The following is an 18,659-nucleotide window of genomic DNA, read 5'->3' as shown; positions in this document are numbered from 1 at the left end:
ACTGCTTATTATAGGGCAGCCAGTGGCACGAGACTGCCTTCTGAAGGCTCTGAAGTCAATAGTCTAAGTCCATGACCTGAGCCCAGGTGTCCATCCTCTCAGCTCAGGGAGGAGTGCAGTGGGCATGTGGGCTCCAGGGAGGATGCTCCGAACTCTTGGGAGCCTGAGGTTTGCCTCTATGCCCATCCCTGCAAGTCTATCCTCCTTACTGAGACTCGAGGGGAATAAAACCCAATAAACTTGATCACTAGGCTTAATCCTGCCATGGCTCCCCAGTGTCCTCTGGATAAACTGAGCTCTGAACGCAAGACAAGCGCCAGCCCTCATATAGTCTTCCCATGGGTGGAACCAGCTCTCGGTGGCCTCAGCTCCTCTCCCACAGTCAAATAGCTCTCAGTGACTCTGACCCCAGTGTCCTAAGGCTGTTCTCTTCCTGCTCTGCTGCCCTCCACGACCTCACTCTCCTGTGTCTGGCCCAGGTCACTCTGCTGCAGCCTTTACCTACTAATTCATCTGCCGTGTCACAGGTTCTATGCTAGAAGTCGGGCCATAAGGACAGACTCTGGCCCTTGAAGCCCGTGATTGAGGAGTGCCTTCCAAGCTCCACAAACTCAACACATAATCTCCTACTGCACCCTTCTGCTCCCGGAGCACCCCACCCCAATTCTCTCATCTCCTGGTTCCGGTCATCCTCTAGTCTCACCACCCCATCCTGCGGAGTCCACCTCTTCAGACAGCTCATGGAAGCCAAGCCAGGCTTAGGGGCACAGGCCTATAATCTCACCTGCTAGGAGGGCTAAGGTGGAAGGATTGCAGGTTTAAGGCCAATCTGGGTTACAGAGTGAGTTCAAGGCCTGCCTGAGCAACTCTGAGAGATGGAGTCTCAAAAATAAAATAGGACAAGGGCTAGAGACATAGATCAGTGGTAGAGTTCCTCCCCAGTATGAATAAAACCTAGGATTGTACAATCCTACCGCAAATGTAAAAACAAAGACACTCCTATCCAGCCCTGCTTGTCCAGACTACAGAAGGAAAGAGCAAAGGAAGACAGGGCTGTGTCCTGGGCCCTGCCCAGCCCTCCAGCCTCACTGCTGCACACCAGCTCCCACAATCAGCTCACCATGCACAAGCCTCGGCTCAAGTCTGTTAGGACCCAGAGCAGAGACTGCTTAGGTCACGATCACATGCTGCTGACACTGTATTAGGTCCCAGACTAACCCCTGAATGTTGCATACATATTCATCAATGGGCCCCTCTTCCCCTGAAGGTCACTCCTTCCTCCAAATACAAGAATCCTCCCCCCACCCCTGCCATCCTGGATCAGAGATGGCCTGATTACAAACACCAATTAAGGACAGCTGTCACCCACATGCCTCTCAACTCTGAAACCTTTAAGGGACCTCACTCTGCCATATAGGCCTAAACTCTGCTTAGAGCTCACCATGTTGGGTCCCCCCCACTCCCAAGATAGGGTCTCTTTGTGTAACAGCCCTGTCTGTCCTAGAACTTTCTTTGTTGAACAGGCTGGCCTTGAACTCATAGAGATCTGCCTGCCTCTGCCTCCGGAGTACTGGGACTAAAGATGTGCACCACCACACCTGGCCCTTTTAATCTTTTAATCAAAAAGGCAATCTGCATCAGTGTCCCCTTGACCCCCAAACCTGAACCCTTTCACAATCCTCTCCTGCCTCTGCCCTCTGTGATGACCTAGATCTGATGGGCCCATGAAGACTCAGCTCCAGTAAGATTCCCCTGCCTGGCAGCGGGGCTGGGCCTTTTCAGCTTGGGACCTATACCTGACCTAATCACTCTACTATAGTTGGCCAACCTGCCTGTGAATTCCTCCCCGGGAACAATGCAGTTGCACCAATATGCTAGCACCTAACCTTTCCTGCCCCTAGAACAAATGCACAAGTCACCGGAAACTTACTGACTGTGTGACCTTGGAGCTAATGACCTCCCAGAGCCAGTTCCATAGTATGACACTGCTTTCTTTGCAAGGCTGCTGGGTGACTAAGCACAGGACCTGGCATGCAGGCCACTCATCTCAATCTTGCCTGTCCCCATCTTTCTTGCCTAAAGTGGACTTGCTCACCTGCTCAGCATGTCAGAGAGGATGTCCAGGGCTTCCAGCTGCACAGCCACATCCTCCTGCTGGGCGATGGCACTGGTGAGTTGGCCTGTGATCTTTCGACACACATTGATAGCCAGCCCTGAGCCTATGCAGGGTGCAAGTAGAAGGGTAAGGCCCTGGGTTGGGAAAACAGCTCCCAACTCTGGCCTGCTTGTGCTTCTGGAGCCATATGCCCCATATATCTGTGGTTTAGGGAAGCCTGGGCTTCAGTGGTCCAAGGCTGACCCAAGTCTTAAAGAACAACTACAGGGATCAGCTCTAAGGAAGGTGACAAACCAATGGCTGAGCTGCTGGCTGGCTCACACACCAGGGAGGGAGATAAACACTTCTTTTCCCAGTCCCTTGCTACTAGCAATGGCCAGGTGCCCCGCTCTGGCCTGTGCAATCCACTGGGAAAATGCATCTTTTCTTACAAAGAGGAGAGAACATGGATGAAGAATGTGACCCTGTCAGACTGAGTTACGGAACCACTACCAGGATGGGCAGGAGTAGCTTGGCCTAGCCCACCTAAGCCCCTGCATTTAGTCTCCAGCACCACCAGAAAAAAAGGAGAGGGGAAGAGGAGGAAGAATGGGAGGATCGGTGGAGGAGAAGATCGGCAGCTGCAGTCATCCCTCCAGAGAGATCACAGCAGGTCTTTAAGCTGCCATGCCTTCGAGCTCTTTCCTTGTGGCTGGAAGCATTCCTGACAAACAGGCAGCCACAAATGTAAACTGATCCGTGTGTCTGAAATCTTTACTACCGAGGGACCCAAGTAGGTCTTTTTATTTTGCTGAGCCCTCTCTCTTTTTAAATTTGAGACAAGGTCTCACTATTTAGCCCTGGCTGTCCTGGATCAATGTAGATCAGGCTGACCTCAAACTCATACTGATGCATTGCCTCTACCTCCAGGATGCTACGCACTACTTACTAAAGATACTTAATATAGGCATAAGCACTGGGTGAGGGGAAACACACAGAAGGCACGCTGTGATGTGGTGTGGGCATCCCAGAGAGGAGTCGCCTGGCCTCAGTATCTGAGACGTCAGCGGGCTGAGGAGCAGCACCGGGCCTGGGTACCTGTGGCGGCGGGAGGCAGCTCTGAAAGCACGGTCTTCAGGCCAATGCCAGCGATGTCCCGGAGCTGCTCCTTGTCTGACCGCATGTTGGCACAGAGGGTGTCCACAATGTTCTCCACTTGGTACTCCTTCACCTTGCCCACCAGGGGACCCAGGCTGAGACAGACAGAGGAAGGGAAAAGGGTCCAAACACTGCGGGCATGCCTTAAGCCAGGCTACCTGCTTCGTTCCTCTCAATCTTTTGGGGACAAACATACTGAGGAAAGACCTCAGCTCAACAGGAAACCCTTTCTTGCTAGGAATGTGGTTCACCCCCAAGTCTATGAATTGCATCTTATCCTGGGGTCCCACAGAGCCCCAAAGCAAGGGTCCTCACACCCGAGCTGGTGTCACATCTCCCAGGGGACTACTAAACAGTTGCTGAGCCACCCCAGAGGGTCTAGGTGGGGCCTTCCAGTGCACTTTCTGATGCTGGTCATCAACCTGAGATCTGGAGCCTCCTTTCTCAAAGCCTGGTCCAGATCATTACTCAGGGACCTCTCAGGGTTACAGAACTAACTCCCTCCCATCTCCTCTTCCCTATTTCCCGTCCTATTCCCTAGATCATCTCCCACAGAACTTAGATTTGAACTCTTGGCATAGGGTCAACCTCTGAGGAATGATGCCTAAGGCACCATCTGACCCTGCTATGGGCCCAAGAACGGCCTGATGATTCTCACAGGCTGCATCCTAGGGGCAGTGGCCCTCCCCCAAGTCACCCCTGCTCCACTCACCACTTGACAGCCAGGTTCTGCACCTCACCACTCCTGTCCTCCAGGAGCCGCAGGAGCGTCCTCACCACCTTACGCTCGCTGTCCTCATCCAGCTGGATGGAGTCTTTCTGCAACTCTGACATCAGGTCACTGGTAGCCATGAACCTGGTGTAGGGGCAGGGGGAAAAGAGGGCTGTCCAGCAGCTTCAAGGCCCTGATAATTTGGTGTACTCTCTCAGATTCCCCAGAAGTAAATCTCAGTGCAAGGGTTCAAAGGCAGGTGGGTAATCAGTACTGTGGGCAAGGCTGAGCCACCTCAACTATGTCAGCTGCCACAAGGTGGGACACTGAAACAGGAGGACTGGCTAAATCAGTCTCTAACCTTCCTAGTGCTGCAACCCTTTAATATAATAGGTTCGTCAAGTTGTAGTGACCTTCCAACCATAAAACTATTTCATAACTTAATAACTGTAATGTTGCTACTATTATGAATCGTAATGTAATATCTGACATGCAGGATACCTGATAGTGACCCCCAAAGGGATCACGACCCACTTTGAGAACCACTGGGCTAGAAGCCCATGGTCTGGGGACTGGAGGCTCCTGCCACTGCCACTTCAAAAGCTGGAATTTGTGTAAGTCACTTGCTTTACTCTCCCTAATCCTTGGTTTACCTGTTTGAAAAATGGTAGTTCAGCATTTAAGAGCACTTGCCAGCCAGGCAGTGGTGGTGCACACCTTTAATCCCAGCATTTGGGAGGCAGAGGCAGGCAGATCTCCAGGTTCAAGGCCAGCCTGGTCTACACACTGAGTTCTAGGACAGCCAGGGCTACACAGAGGAATCCTATTTCAAAAGCCAAAACCAAACAGAAACCAGACACATAATGCTCTTGCAGAGAACCTGGGTTTGGTGCTCATCACCCGCAACCACCTGTAACTCTAGTTCCAGGGTCCCGACCTTCTCTTCTGGCCTCCAGGAACACTGGATGTACATTATAGGCACTACTACACAGAAAATAAAAATAAATAAATCTTCTTAAAATATCTTTTTAAATTGAGGGGGAAACTGAATTAGGCTTTGATTATAGGGTTGTGAGATCCACAACACATACCCAGTTATTGTCATGTGTCATTCACATTTCACAGTAACAGCTTCCTGGCAGAGTCAGATGTGGAGCAGAAGCACCTCTAGATGCAGAGATGCACCTTGTTCAGATACCTGCCCTTAGCAAGTATCTGAATTTGTGCCCCTCATCCAAGGGACTTGTTCATCACAACTAGGACCAGCCCAGCTTCTCAGACCACGAATAGAGGCTTTGATCTAGGAACACATATTTCCAAGTCCTTAGGTGGTGTTCAGGGACACAAATCTGGTTATTTATTTGTTTGAGTTTTCATTTGTTTTGTTTTTGAGACAGGTTTCATTATGTAGGCTGGCCTGGAACTCACTCTGCAAGCCAGGCTAGACTCAAACTCATAGAAAGCCCCTTGCCGCCGGGCAGTGGTGGCGCACGCCTTTAATCCCAGCACTTGGGAGGCAGAGGCAGGCGGATTTCTGAGTTCCAGGCCAGCCTGGTCTACAAAGTGAGGTCCAGGACAGCCAGGGCTACACAGAGAAACCCTGTCTCGAAAAACCAAAAAAAAAAAAAAAAAAGAAATCCCCTTGCCTCTGCCTCCGACGTGCTGGAATTAAGAGTCACAGGTCACTATGCCTGGCTGGTCATGAACACTTTTTAAAACATGCATATTTTGGAGACCAGAGCTAACAGTTGACCAATACTCTCTTAGTTATAGGACTGGGCTTCACCTATCCCAGGCAGATGAGGCCTCGAGGCCTTCTTAAAAAGGCCTGCTGCTGTCCTGAGCATCTGGCTTACCCTGGGAGTCCAAGTCAGAAGGCAACAGAGAATGGAATGAAAGGGCCTCATGAGGCATCATTCCTGCTGAAATGAAGAGGGCAGAGCAGAGGACCTAGCTGGCTGCCCTCAGCTGTGTGAGGCTTACAAACATGTTTTCCCCTGGGTAAATTACTCACCAATATCTGAAGAGCATTAAAGTATTCTTCTAACTCCCAGAAACAGAAGATCTAAATATGACTTGGGTCTCTACCTAGTGCACTAACTGCAGAAGACTTCTCGGGACACCTGCTCCCACAGGCCACCATGCTTGCTAGCTCCTGCTCACACAGGAACGGGGACTTGAGTGGAAATGAGCCAGAGCAGGAGAGATGCTACAAAGAGGAGTCCAGACAAAGCCTGCTTCCCGTCTGTCACCACTAGAGTGGGGTCCCAGCCCTTACATTGCTGGCCCAGGTCTGCTGTTTGATATCATGGCCGCCCACAGAACCTGGAGGGACCCTGTCCATGCCACCATTTCTTAATTTTAACAGCTGGATCAGCCTGAAGCTGCTGAGAAAAGGCAGGAAGCTGAGCTGATAGAGAGGAAGGTACTATTGCTATCCCATCTACCACCCAGGCACTTTAGGATAAAGTTTGTTTGCTTTTGGACCTTGCTGAACTTCTGCTGCATGTGGCCCCAATGGGCCTGCCAAACTCCCATGCTCTCACTGTCTCAGTTAAGGTTTCTTCTGCTATGATAAAGATCATGACCAAAGCAACTTAGGTAGGAAAGGGTTTATGTCAGCTTACACTTCCACATCACAGTCTGTACTGGCTAGTTTTGTGTCAACTTGACACAGGCTGGAGTTATTACAGAGAAAGGAGCTTCAGTTGAGGAAATGCCTCCATGAGATCCAACTGTAAGGCATTTTCTCAATTAGTGATCAAGGGGGAAAGGCCTCTTGTGGGTGGGACCATCTCTGGGCTGGTAGTCTTGGGTTCTATAAGAGAGGAGGCTGAGCAAGCCAGGGGAAGCAAGCCAGTAAGAATCATCCCTCCATGGCCTCTGCATCAGCTCCTGCTTCCTGACCTGCTTGAGTTCCAGTCCTGACTTCCTTGGTGATGAACAGCAATGTGGAAGTGTAAGCCGAATAAACCCTTTCCTCCCCAACTTGCTTTTTGGTCATGATGTTTATGCAGGAATAGAAACCCTGACTAAGACACTATCACTGAAAGCCTGGAACTGAGACAGAGGCCGTGGAGGTTTAAAAGCATGTGCCACTACGCCCAGAGAGGCCATAGAGGAGCGCTGCTTACTGACATACAGGCACGAATGACTCTTCCAACTTGCTTCCTTATATCCCCAAGTCTATCTGCCCAGGGCCCTCATCACTCACAACAGGATGCACCCTCCCCAGTCAATCACTAATTTTAAAAAATGGACCACAGTCTATCTCTAGATCAATCTTATGGAGGCATTTTCTCAATTATGGTTCCCTCTTCTTAGGTGACTCTAGCTTGTGTCAACCTGACTTGGAAAACCAACTAGCGCACCCATCAAGAGTTTGATGCAGGGCTGGTGAGATGGTTCAGTGGTTAAGAGCGCCGACTGCTCTTCCGAAGGTCCCGAGTTCAAGTCCCAGCAACCACATGGTGGCTCACAACCATCCCTAACGAAATCTGATGCCCTCTTCTGGAGTATCTGGGGACAGCTACAGTGTACTTACATATAATAAATAAATAAATTAAAAAAAAAAAGAGTTTGATGCAAATGTTCCTGCTTCAGGGGTGATCCTGATCACCCTGACCAACACACACCTAAGCATTACAGTCTCCCTAGATAGTCACTTCAGGACTTTGCACCCCTCCTTGACAGCACTTTTCTCCCATACAGCGAATGTATGAGAACACTTCATGCACACACACCCACACACACACACACAGAAAGACATATAATATCCCCACATATATACACATACACATAATAACCCCCATACCATGCACATACACACACATATATGAATACATATACTTTCACACATGTACACACAAACAAACATACATACATAAATATATGCACATATCTTGCACACACATAAACACATGTGCGTGCACACATACTCTTGCTCAGCAGGCTCACATCTAATACTCCAAGCTCAGCAAGGAACAGGTCTGACAAGGGAGCAGGGTGAGGGCAGGAGAGTTTGTGCTCAACAGACCTTGAGCAGAGGTGTGGATCGAGGCCCCTTTTTGGAGTGTGTGTGTGTGTGTGTGTGTGTGTGTGTGTGTGAGACATATTAGATATCCTGCATCAAGTATTTACATTACCATTCCGAACAATAGCAAAATTATAGTTATGAGTAGCAACCAATTCATATTATGGTTGGAGGTCACCACAACACAAGGAACTGTATTAAAGGTGTGCAGTGTTAGGAAGGTTGAGAACCACTGGCTTAGAGCCAAGCGGCCTCGTGGAAACCCGAACCCAGAAATCAACATTCACAAATATACCGCAGCATTTCAAACACCTCAGGTCTGCAGACATCACTCTCAGAGGAAATGTCATGGTGCTGGGGTGGTGGGGATAATAATTTGACAAGCAAGAGCTCCAAAGCAGAGCGAGGCTTTAAGTAAACATACTTGTCTTATCAGTGAGGTAAAATTTGGCCAGCTGCCTCCTTAACCCCAAGCCTCGGTTTTTCCATGAATAAAACGGAAATTGTCTTTGCCCCTCTCCCACAGCATCCTTGAGGGTTTTAATAGGTCAATCTGAGCAAGCAGGCTCAGAGAGGTTACGAAGCACCAGCGTGAGGTAGGTCACCTGAATCCTCAAACAGCACTGCCTCAGTGAAAAAGGATTTGGACATCCCTGTCAGACCTCTCAAGTTCTTGGTTTTCTCTGTCAAGAGTCTGATCCCCAAATAAAACTGAGAACCAAGGCTGGCTGTCCCTTGCCTGGAACCCCAGTCAGACATTCCCCGCTGGGAACCATAAGCCATGGTCTCCTGCCATGTTGAGAGGCAGCACCATAGGACACTGGGACACATGGTGCCTGGACAGCTGGTGGGGGGCGGGGGTTGGGAGGAGGCTCAGGCTCTTGGTATTCAGACTTTTAAAAATAGAAACCATTCTCATATGCTCAGGGTGGTTTTAGGTGTCCTCAACGCTGCTGGCAGGGACAGATTTAAAGGGCTTCTCAGGCCCTGAGTGATAGAGCCAACTCCCTGATAGGCCCAGGAGTCATTCCCTCAACTCTGGCAGGCCATGTGACTTTGAGTAAGTCAAAGCCCCCTCCAGACTTCTGGAGAACAGAAAGAACTTGGGCCCAAAGAACAAAGAACAGTCTACCAGGACCTGCCCCGTTTCCCTGCACAGAGTCAGGACAACCATTCACAAAGCACTTACCTGCTACCTAAAGCACAAACAGCTAAGCTAAGGCTCAGAGGGCATGGAGTACTTTGCCCATCACTTACAGATCTAGTTAGTGATGGTTGCCGAGATCTGAAGCCAGGGCAAAGGATCCCAAGCCCTACTACCACTGTGGGGCTTAGGGCTGCACAGAGATTTTTGAGGACTGTATTTACAGGACACGGAAAAGGTCAGACCACACAAATAGGCTTCTGGCCCCTCCGGACTGGCTAGATTGGGAATCCCACTGACACCTCCAACTCTGCTTGGCCCTACCGTTAGCATTGTATCCAGGCCCTTCATGTCCCTGAACCTAATTTTCCCTGTTTGTAATCGGAGGGATAACTACTGTGACAGAAGACTCAGAATGGTGCACTGTCCTGTTGACTTGAGGGTCCACAACTGACCAACAACCCCTTTTTATCACTGAACCTCAGTTTCCCCTGCAAGAGGGGCTGCATCAGATATTCCCATTCCTCTTGCCAACTCTGTTCCTGTGTTTCTGTGGTGTTTGGAGAGGAGGATAGGAGAAAAAGAATGGGGGAGAGAGATAGCCCTCACCCCAACCTTTGCTTCCTGCTCTAAACCATCTTGGGAGAGGAGGGGAATAAGGAAGATGGGGTGGTGATGAGGGGCCAGGGAGAAAAGGCACGGGATGAAAAGAAAGAGATGAAAGAAAAGTAAAGTTTGTTAGGGTTAGGAGACCCGGTAGGGGTACAGGGTGCGGGGGATGGGGTAACCTAGAGACCGGGCAGAAGTGTGGGTCTCGGAAGATAGCCTTGGATGGAGGTTGTGCAGGGAAGCGGCCTGTTTCAATGAGGGTCAGAAGAGGACTGCACTGGGTTCCAAAGAGAGGCCGACGGGGACTTCACTGGAGAGCCTGGGGGGCGCCCAGTGTTGGGGACTTGAGAGGCCAGCACAGCAAAGGCGGGAAGAGGCTGGGGGCGGGGCTGCAGGCCCAGCCAGGCCCAGGCGAAGAGGCCGGGGGCTCCCACAGGGGTCCGCAGGGGGGGGGCAGGGGAGCAGAGGGGCGGCCGGGACAGGCTGAGACCCCTGAAAACGAGTCCCGAGCCCCCACAGGGCGCACCTGAAGTCTTTGTCGCTGGACGTCATCTTCTCCAGCAGGCTGGAGATGTAGAAGGCACCGGTACTCATGCTGGCTGCGCCGCGGGGTTGCGGGTCGAATCGAATATGGCGGCGCGGCCTCCCCTCCCCTCCACCACGCCCCCTCCCCCACCGGCCACGCCCCTTCTCTCTCTCTCTCTCTCTCTCTCTCTCTCTCTCTCTCTCTCTCTCTCTCTCTCTCTCTCTCTCTCTCTCTCTCTCTCTCTCTCTCTCTCTCTCTCTCTCTCTCTCTCTCTCTCTCTCTCTCTCTCTCTCTCTCTCTCTCTCTCTCTCTCTCTCTCTCTCTCTCTCTCTCCCCTCCTGTCCCGAGCAGGACTGAAGTAACGGGCCTGGCCCCCTCTCCTGGACAGCTCTGCTCAGCATGGGCACCAGCAGCTCACCACCCGGCCCTGACCACGCCTTCTCCCGATTGTGCCTTGAAGACCCCTTGACTTTGCTCTCTCAATGGCACTCATGCAAACAGGGACATGGGATGGCAATTCCAGATTCTACCAGGTTCCACACAGCCAAAGAACCTGAGATGAATTAAGGACGGACTTCAGGTTCCCAAAGCCGAGAGCAATAGCTGTTCCCTAAAGTTGATCACAGTTTTCCCCAGTTAGGAGGTGTGTGTGTGTGTGTGTGTGTGTGTGTGCGCGCGCGCGCGCGTAGATCTTTAGGGGGACTCTTTAAACTGGAAAGGAAGTGTCGCTTCAAATCTCTGCTACCTAGCTTGGGGAGTCACACAACCTCTGCTGGCTATTTTTAGTTACTCAAAGGAATAAAAGAAACCTTTATCTTTCTTGCTTTGTTTTGTTTTTTCTTTTTTGTTTTTGTTTTTGTTTTTTGAGACAAGGTTTCTCTGTATAGTAATTGCTGCCCTGAAACTCACTTTGTAGACCAGGCTAGCCTCAAACTCAGAGACCTGCCTGCCTCTTTCTCCCAGGTATTGAGATTAAAGGCATGCACCAAGACCCTGGTTAAGAAAGTTTTATCTTAAATGTATTAAAATTTCTGTTTTGGTTCTTCTCTACCACAGAGCCACACCCTCAGGTTGGTAAAAGGAAATCTAGGGGGCTGGGGTGTCTCATACCTGCAATTCCAGAACTTGGCAGGTGAAGGCAGGAAGGCAGGAGGATCAAAATTTCAACCTTGGCTACATAGATCCTGTCTTTAGAAAAAAAGATAAAGAAAGGAAGGATTTAAATGAGACATCTGCTACATCTTTGATTTCCGACTCCTAATCCAACTTCTCTTCCTCTAGATGACTGAACAGTGGCTACAAAGTCCCAAGCCTTGGAGGCTAGGGACCTCTACATTTCTCCTAGTCTTCTTGCTCCTGTCTCGCTCACACCTATGTGGCCATCCCAGAAGAAAGTCATTGTTTCATGAATGAGAAGGGGAGACAGCCCTTCAGGGGACTGTGAATACTCCCAGGGAGAAATATAGCAATCACTTGGCACCTTAGGCAGTTATTTAGTAAATGACAGTGGAGACAAAATTGGAATTTTTTACATTTTATCATTATTATTTATTTGTATTTTGTATCTAGGAGTTTCTTGCTCACATACACATATGTATATGTGTGTGTATATATATATATATATATATATATATATATATATATATATATGTGTGTGTGTGTGTGTATGTATGTATGCGTATGTATATATGTATATATATGTGTGTATATATGTATGTGTGTATATGTATATGTATATATATGTGTGTGTATATATATATGTGTGTGTATATATATATATGTGTGTGTATATATATATATATATATATATATATATATATTGCAGTACCCATGAAGGACAGAAGAGGGCAATAGACTCCAAGAAACTGTAGTTACCCACTGTTGTGAGCTGTCACATGCATACTGGGACCCCAGGACCTGTGCAAGAGCAATAAATGGTTTTAACTACTGAGCCATCTCTCCAGCCCCCTTTTTCATTTTTTATAACAATAGACTGATTTGGGTAAAGGTTGCTATTTCACTCCTCTGGTAAACCCTGTTTACAGTTCAGAGTTTCAGATCTTACTCCTTGAGCACTTAGTGGGACTCTGGAAGCCTGCATGTGTTGAATGAAAGCATGCGTTTTCTAACTGTAGAGTGCATCATCTTACATTGGATTTGTATTCCAATCAAACTTTTTAAAGTAATTTAAAGGTTTGTCTTATTTTATGTATATGAATGTTTAGCTTGCATGTATGTCTGTGTACCATGTGAATGCAGTACCCGAAGAGGCCAGAGGAGGGCGTCAGATCCCCTGGAACTAGAGTTATAGACGGTTGTGAACCACCATGTGGGTGCTGAGAATTGAACCCAGGTCCTCTGCAAGAGTAACAAGTGCTCAGGGCTGGCGAGATGGCTCAGTGGGTAAGAGCACTGACTGTTCTTCTGAAGGTCCTGAGTTCAAATTCCAGTAACCACATGGTGGCTCACAACCACCCGTAATGAGATTTGATGCCCTCTTCTGGTGTGTTTGAAGTCAGCTACAGTGTACTTATGTAAAATAATAAATAAATCTCTGGGCCTGAGCAAGCAGGGTTGACCGGTGTGAGCAGAGGTCCTAAAATTCAATTCCCAACAACCACATAGAAGGCTCACAACCATCTGTACAGCTACAGTGTACTCTCATACATAAAATAAATTAATAAATAAATCTTTTTTTAAAAGAAGAATAACAAGTGCTCTAAACCACTGAGCCATCCTTCTACCCATAATTAATTAACTAGTTAATTTTGGTTTCTCAAGACAGGGTGGGCTGGAGAGATGGCTCAGCGGTTAAGAGCACTGACTGCCCTTCTGAAGGTCCTGAGTTCAAATCCCAGCAACCACATGGTGGCTCACAACCATCTGTAATGAGATCTGAGATCTGATGCCCTCTTATGGGGGTGTCTGAAGACATCTACTGTGTACTTACATATAATAAATAAATGAATCTTATAAAAAAACCAAAAGACAGAGTTTCTCTGTGTAGCCTTGGCTGTCCTGTACTCACTCTGTAGGCTAGGCTGGAGTCAAACTCAGAGATCTGCCTGCCTCTACCCCTGCCCCTGCCCCTGCCCCTGGCCCTGCCTCTGCTTCTTGAGTGCTGGGCTTAAAGGTGTGCAACACCACCGCCCAACAGTAAAATCTATTCATTTTATGTGTTACAAAATTTAAATTTCCATCATCATTCTTCCTTCGAGACTGTTTTTAATGGAACTTCTGGGTGTTCAATAGCCATGCTTAAAGATTGAAATCAATAGTATAAAGAGACAAAAAGGACAGCCAGTATTCTGCCCCTGCCCTCCAAAGTCTGTTAGGTCTCAAGACAAGAGAAGAGTTTGACACCTCAAAAAGGGTTCTAAATAAAACACCACTAAGTGTGCTGCTGTGAATAAGAAATGTCTCCCATGGCCTGAGGCATTAACACACTTGGTCCTCAGTTAGTAACCCGCTTGGGGAAGCTTAGGAGGTGCAGTCTTGATGGAGACAGTATGTCGGGAGGGGTGGACTTTGACAGAGCACAGTTTCTCTGAAAGATGTGACAGCTGAACTTCCTGCTCTTCTTGCCAGACCTGCTGTCACTTTCCAGCCAGGATGGACTCTTGTCCCTCTGGGACCGTAAAGCCAAACAAACCCTCACTTCTATTAGTTGCCTAGGTCATGGTGTTTTAACACAGCAACAGAGGCCTAGTTAAGATCGAGGTCACAGGGCTAAACCTACAGCTGGAGACTCTGGGGATCAAACTGTATCCAATAGCAGGTGACTGACTTTGACCTGTGGGAAAGTCAGAAACTCATCCTCCTGGAACTATTTTCCATTCTTTGTTGCCTATGTGGCGACACCATGATGAGTGCTGTAGAATTTGATGGTGACTAGGTGTGCTTCTACCCCTGATGTCTCAACCCTGAAGATTCCAAACTTCCTACTGGTAAAAGGCACATGCGGAGCCTAGAGTTTTGAGGCACAAGAAGGAGCTATTGAAAGAGGTCTGCTAGCCCAAGGACTGGGGGGAGGGGGGGTCCTCTGGAATCTGAACACAGTCCTCAGCCTGCTTCTAGCCCGGGCTGCACCTGAAGAAACTTGCTAGCCATTGAGGAATGTGTTCCAGAATGGTTACAGTCCATCATGCCAGCAGGAGCCTATCAGCCAGGAAGCAAAGAGACCACATTTCATATGCACAGGAAGCAGAGAGCCCTCCTCCTTCTCAATAACCAAGGTTCTATGGTGTATTCAAAGATGCTTTGGGCCGCCGCTCTCCAACGCCAGCGCCGCTTCTGGCTTGCCGAGCTCCAGCCAAAGGAGAAGGGGGGTAAGTAAGGAGGTGTCCATACCGTGGCTCGCACAAAGCAGACTGCTCGCAAATCCACCGGTGGTAAAGCACCCAGGAAACAACTGGCTACAAAAGCCGCTCGCAAGAGTGCGCCCTCTACTGGAGGGGTGAAGAAACCTCATCGTTACAGGCCTGGTACTGTGGTACTCCGTGAAATCAGATGCTATCAGAAGTCCCCTGAACTTCTGATCCGCAAGCTCCCCTTTCAGCGTCTGGTTCGAGAAATCGCTCAGGACTTCAAAACAGATCTGTGCTTCCAGAGTGCAGCTATTGGTGCTTTGCAGGAAGCAAGTCAGGCTTATCTGGTTGGCCTTTTTGAAGATACCAATCTGTGTGCTATCCATGCCAAAAGTGTAACAATTATGCCAAAAGATATCCAGCTAGCACTCCGCATACTCAGAGAACGTGCATAAGAGTCCACTATGAGGGGAAACATTTCATTGTCAAAAAAAAAATGGTTTTCCTCTTCTTCCTGTTATCAGTAGTTCTGAATGTTAGATATTTTTTCCATGGGGTCAAAGGTACCTAAGTATATGATTGCGAGTGGAAACATAGGGGACAGAATCAGGTATTGGCAGTTTCTCCACGTTCATTTGTGTGAGAATTTTTAATATAAATGCAAGATGTAAAGCGTTAATGCAAGCAAAATGTTTCAGTGAACACATTTCAACAGTTCAACTTTATAACAATTATAAATAAACTTGTTAAAATTTTCTGGACAGGCTGGCGAGATGGCTCAGTGGTTAAGAGCACTGACTGCTCTTCCAGAGGTCCTGAGTTCAAATCCCAGCAACCACATGGTGGCTCACAACCACCGGTAATGAGATCTGATGCCTTCTTCTGGTGCATCTGAAGACAGCTACAGTGTACTTATGTATAATAATAAATAAATCTTTAAAAAAAATTTCTGGACAATGCCAGCATTTGGATTTTTAAAAAATAAGTAAATTTCTTATTGGCGGCAACTAAATGGTGTTTGTAGCATTTTTATCACACCGTAAATTCCATCCATTCACTATACTTTTCTGAGTTGTCCTACATACAAGTACATGTTTTTAATGTTGTCAGTCTTTTGTGCTGTTCCTGTAAGTTTGCTATTAAAATAGATTAAACTATATTAAAAAAAAGATGCTTTGGATGTAATTATAATTATAATTATAAAGCCACTAGAGTTCCACAAGGGATTCAGGACCTGTCCCTTACTGTGGAAAAGGTTTCTGCTCTGATTCCTACAAAACTGTAGATTTATGAAAGGCCTCCTGAGGGGGCTTAAGGGACACACTGAGGTGGATTGTCCTCTTGGTTAAGAAGTTTGTTGAGCTGCACAGTGGTGGTGCACACCTTTAATCCCAGCACTTGGGAGGCAGAGGCAGGTGGATTTCTGCGTTCAAGGCCAGCCTAGTCTAGAGAGTGAGTTCCAGGACAGCCAGGGCTACACAGAGAAACCCTGTCTTGAAAAACCTAAATAAATAAATAAATAAATAAATAAATAAATAAATAAATAAATAAAAGAAGTTTGTTAGAAGAGTTATTTATGCTGTGGGAAGGTACACAGAGAGCATGGCAGAAACTCTGGTGAGAATTCTGGCTCTGGAGGCAGAGTGTGTGCTTCTTAAAGGTCTCAGGGGAAGAGGCCAGGTTTCACCCTGATTCCTACGCAGCAAGGGAAGGAAGGAATGTGCTGCTCTGAGGAGCTCGGGAGGAGGGGTACACCTAGGTGAGGTGTTTTCATCACATAGATGGTGATGTGCCAGGCCAGGGATGTGCGGTAGCTCTCTGATACCTCCGAGTCTGGCAACTTGAGGTCTGCGCTTACACTTCCTTGAGGAAGTGCAGTTGGTACCTGTCATTCTCCTGGAATCTGGGCAGCTGTGGAGTCTGTTTACAGCCTCACAGACAGGATCTTGGAGGAGGCCTTGTCATTTCCTGTATAGCAGCTACAAGAAAGGCTGCTGCTGCAAGTGGGCATAGCCTGATAAGGCCTAGCCTCAAGGCTCACAGTGTAGAAGAGCTTGCAAGATGGTTCCACTGGTAAAAGTTCTCGCTGTGCAAGCCAGCAACCTGAGTCCAACCCTGGAGCCCACATGTAGTTGTTTGAATGAGAAATGTCACCCATAGGCTCATGTATTTAAACACTTGGTCTCCTATTGGTGATCCTGTGTGGGGAAGTTATGGACATTTTTTTTTTTAAGATTTTAATTTATTAGCTGGGCGTGGTGGCTCACGCCTTTAATCCCAGAATTTGGGAGGCAGAAGCAGGCAGATTTCTGAGTTTGAGGCCAGCCTGGTCTACAAAGTGAGTTCCAGGACAGCCAGGTTTCTCATTCAGGGCTATACAGAGAAATCCTGTCTCGAAAAAAAAAAAAAAAGACTTTAATTTATTTTACTTTATGTGTTTGCTTGTGGTACCCGCATGTCTACCATCTGAATACCTGATGCCAAGGAGGTGAGAAGAAAGCACCAGATCCTTGGGGACCTGAGCTATGGATAGTTTCTGAGGCACCATATGAATGCTGGCAACTGAACCTGGGTCCCCGAAAGAGCAGCACATGCTCTTAACTGCTGAGCCGTCGCTCCAGGGCAGGTTAGGGACTTCTTAGCTTGGCTGGAGGAAGTGTGTCTGTCAATGGGGTCAGGCTTTGAGAGTTTCTGGTCTTGTGTTATTTCAGATTCATTCTCTTTGCTTCCTTTGTGCTACCTGGATGTCATCTGCCAGCTTCCTGCTCTGCCCACTTGCTACCGCGACTCCCCAGTCATTGTGATATAGATGCGGAGGTCAAAGGGCAACTTCCAGGAGGCAGTTCCCTTTTTATCTGACGCCAGCGGTCAGCCCGGCGAGCAAGTGCACTTACTAGCCGAATCATAACCACCAATCGGAATTCTATTTATTTGTTTGTTTATTTATTTATGTATCTTGAGACAGGGTTTCACCTTGTAGCCCTGGCTGTTCTGGAACTTACTCTGTAGACCAGGCTAACCTCAAACTTATAAAGATCTGCCTTCTTCTGCCTCCAAATGCTGGGATCAAAGGTATGTGCCATCATGCCCAGTGTCTTAATTTTCTATTCCTGTTAAGAGACACCATGGCCAAGGCAACTTATAAAAGAAAATATTTACTGAGGCTCACAGTTCCAGAGGACTAGAGTCCATGATCATCACCGCAGGGGAACAGGGCAGCAGGCAGCAGGCAGCAGGCAGCAGGCAGCAGGCAGCAGGCAGCAGGCAGCAGGCAGCAGGCAGGCAGGTAGGCATGAGGCTGGAACAGTATCTTAGAGCTTACATCCTGATCCACAGGCATGAGGCAGAGAGCACTAACTGGGCCAGACCCAGGCTTTTGAAATCTCAAAGCCACCCTCGGGGATCTATCTCATTCACAAGGCCATACTTCCGAATCTTTTCCAAACAGTCCCACCAACAAGGGACTGAGCATTCAAACACAGAACCCGCGGAGAGCGTTCTCATCCGATCCACCATATCCAGCTTGATTTTATTTTTTAGAATTACAGTTATTTAAGGTTGGAGAGATGTTCAAAAGTTAAGGATAGTATTGCTCTTGCAGAGGACCAGGGTTCAGTTCCCAGCACCATACGGTGGCTCACAATTCCAGTTCCAGGAGGTCAAACTCCTTCTGAACCTTGCAGGCTTCTGTGACACATATAAATAACGCATAAATGACGCATGCGCATGCCTGCACACAAAATTTTAAAACATTTTAAATCAATTAGCTTACTTATTGTGTGTGTTCTGGGGGCGTGCATGTGGGTACATGGGTACAAAGGCACTCCAGTGGAGATCAGAGGCCCACTTCCAGGGATCCCTTCTCTCTACCCTAGAGAACCTAGGGATGGAGTTATGTCATCAGGTTTGTGGCAGGTCCTCTCACCTGCTGCGCCATCTTACCAACCCTTCTATATTATTTTTTTAAATTTATTTATTATCACATGTAAGTACACTGTAGCTGTCTTCAGACACACCAGAAGAGGGCATCAGATCTCATTACAGGTGGTTGTGAACCACCATGTGGTTGCTGGGA

At 48.0% G+C, this 18,659-nt stretch overlaps 2 protein-coding genes and 1 non-coding gene across 4 annotated transcripts in view; 1 reads left to right on the top strand and 2 right to left on the bottom strand.

The window, feature by feature from the left end:
* The window catches only part of Cand2 (cullin-associated and neddylation-dissociated 2 (putative)), a 30,999-nt gene extending 20,600 nt beyond the window's left edge, over positions 1-10,399 (bottom strand). Inside the window, exons 1-4 of one of the 2 annotated variants that reach the window (NM_025958.2) lie at positions 10,278-10,399; positions 3,966-4,109; positions 3,194-3,348; positions 2,096-2,219 (exon numbers count right to left, since the gene is read on the bottom strand). In NM_025958.2, the coding sequence (NP_080234.2) occupies positions 2,096-2,219; positions 3,194-3,348; positions 3,966-4,109; positions 10,278-10,345 (491 nt within the window). In that variant the 5' untranslated portion in view covers positions 10,346-10,399. The remainder of the gene's footprint in view (positions 1-2,095; positions 2,220-3,193; positions 3,349-3,965; positions 4,110-10,277) is intronic. The other variant, XM_030255552.1, reaches the window with a different exon arrangement.
* On the bottom strand, positions 9,237-9,299 carry Mir7660 (microRNA 7660). Its single transcript, NR_106120.1, has one exon. It is a non-coding gene; the product is annotated as a microRNA 7660 (primary transcript).
* Positions 10,400-14,139: 3,740 nt separating the features above from the next.
* Gm44180 (predicted gene, 44180) lies at positions 14,140-15,042 on the top strand. Its single transcript, XM_030255690.1, has 2 exons — positions 14,140-14,164; positions 14,615-15,042. The coding sequence occupies exons 1-2, from the start codon at positions 14,140-14,142 to the stop codon at positions 15,037-15,039; spliced, it is 450 nt and encodes a 149-aa protein (XP_030111550.1). The 3' UTR covers positions 15,040-15,042.
* The last annotated feature ends 3,617 nt before the right edge of the window (positions 15,043-18,659 follow it).

Source organism: Mus musculus, chromosome 6, assembly GCF_000001635.26.
Source record: "Mus musculus strain C57BL/6J chromosome 6, GRCm38.p6 C57BL/6J".
Classification (NCBI taxonomy): Eukaryota; Metazoa; Chordata; class Mammalia; order Rodentia; family Muridae; genus Mus; species Mus musculus.
The sequence above is the reverse complement of the archived record's forward strand: the minus strand, read 5'-3'. Positions and strand labels throughout refer to the sequence as shown.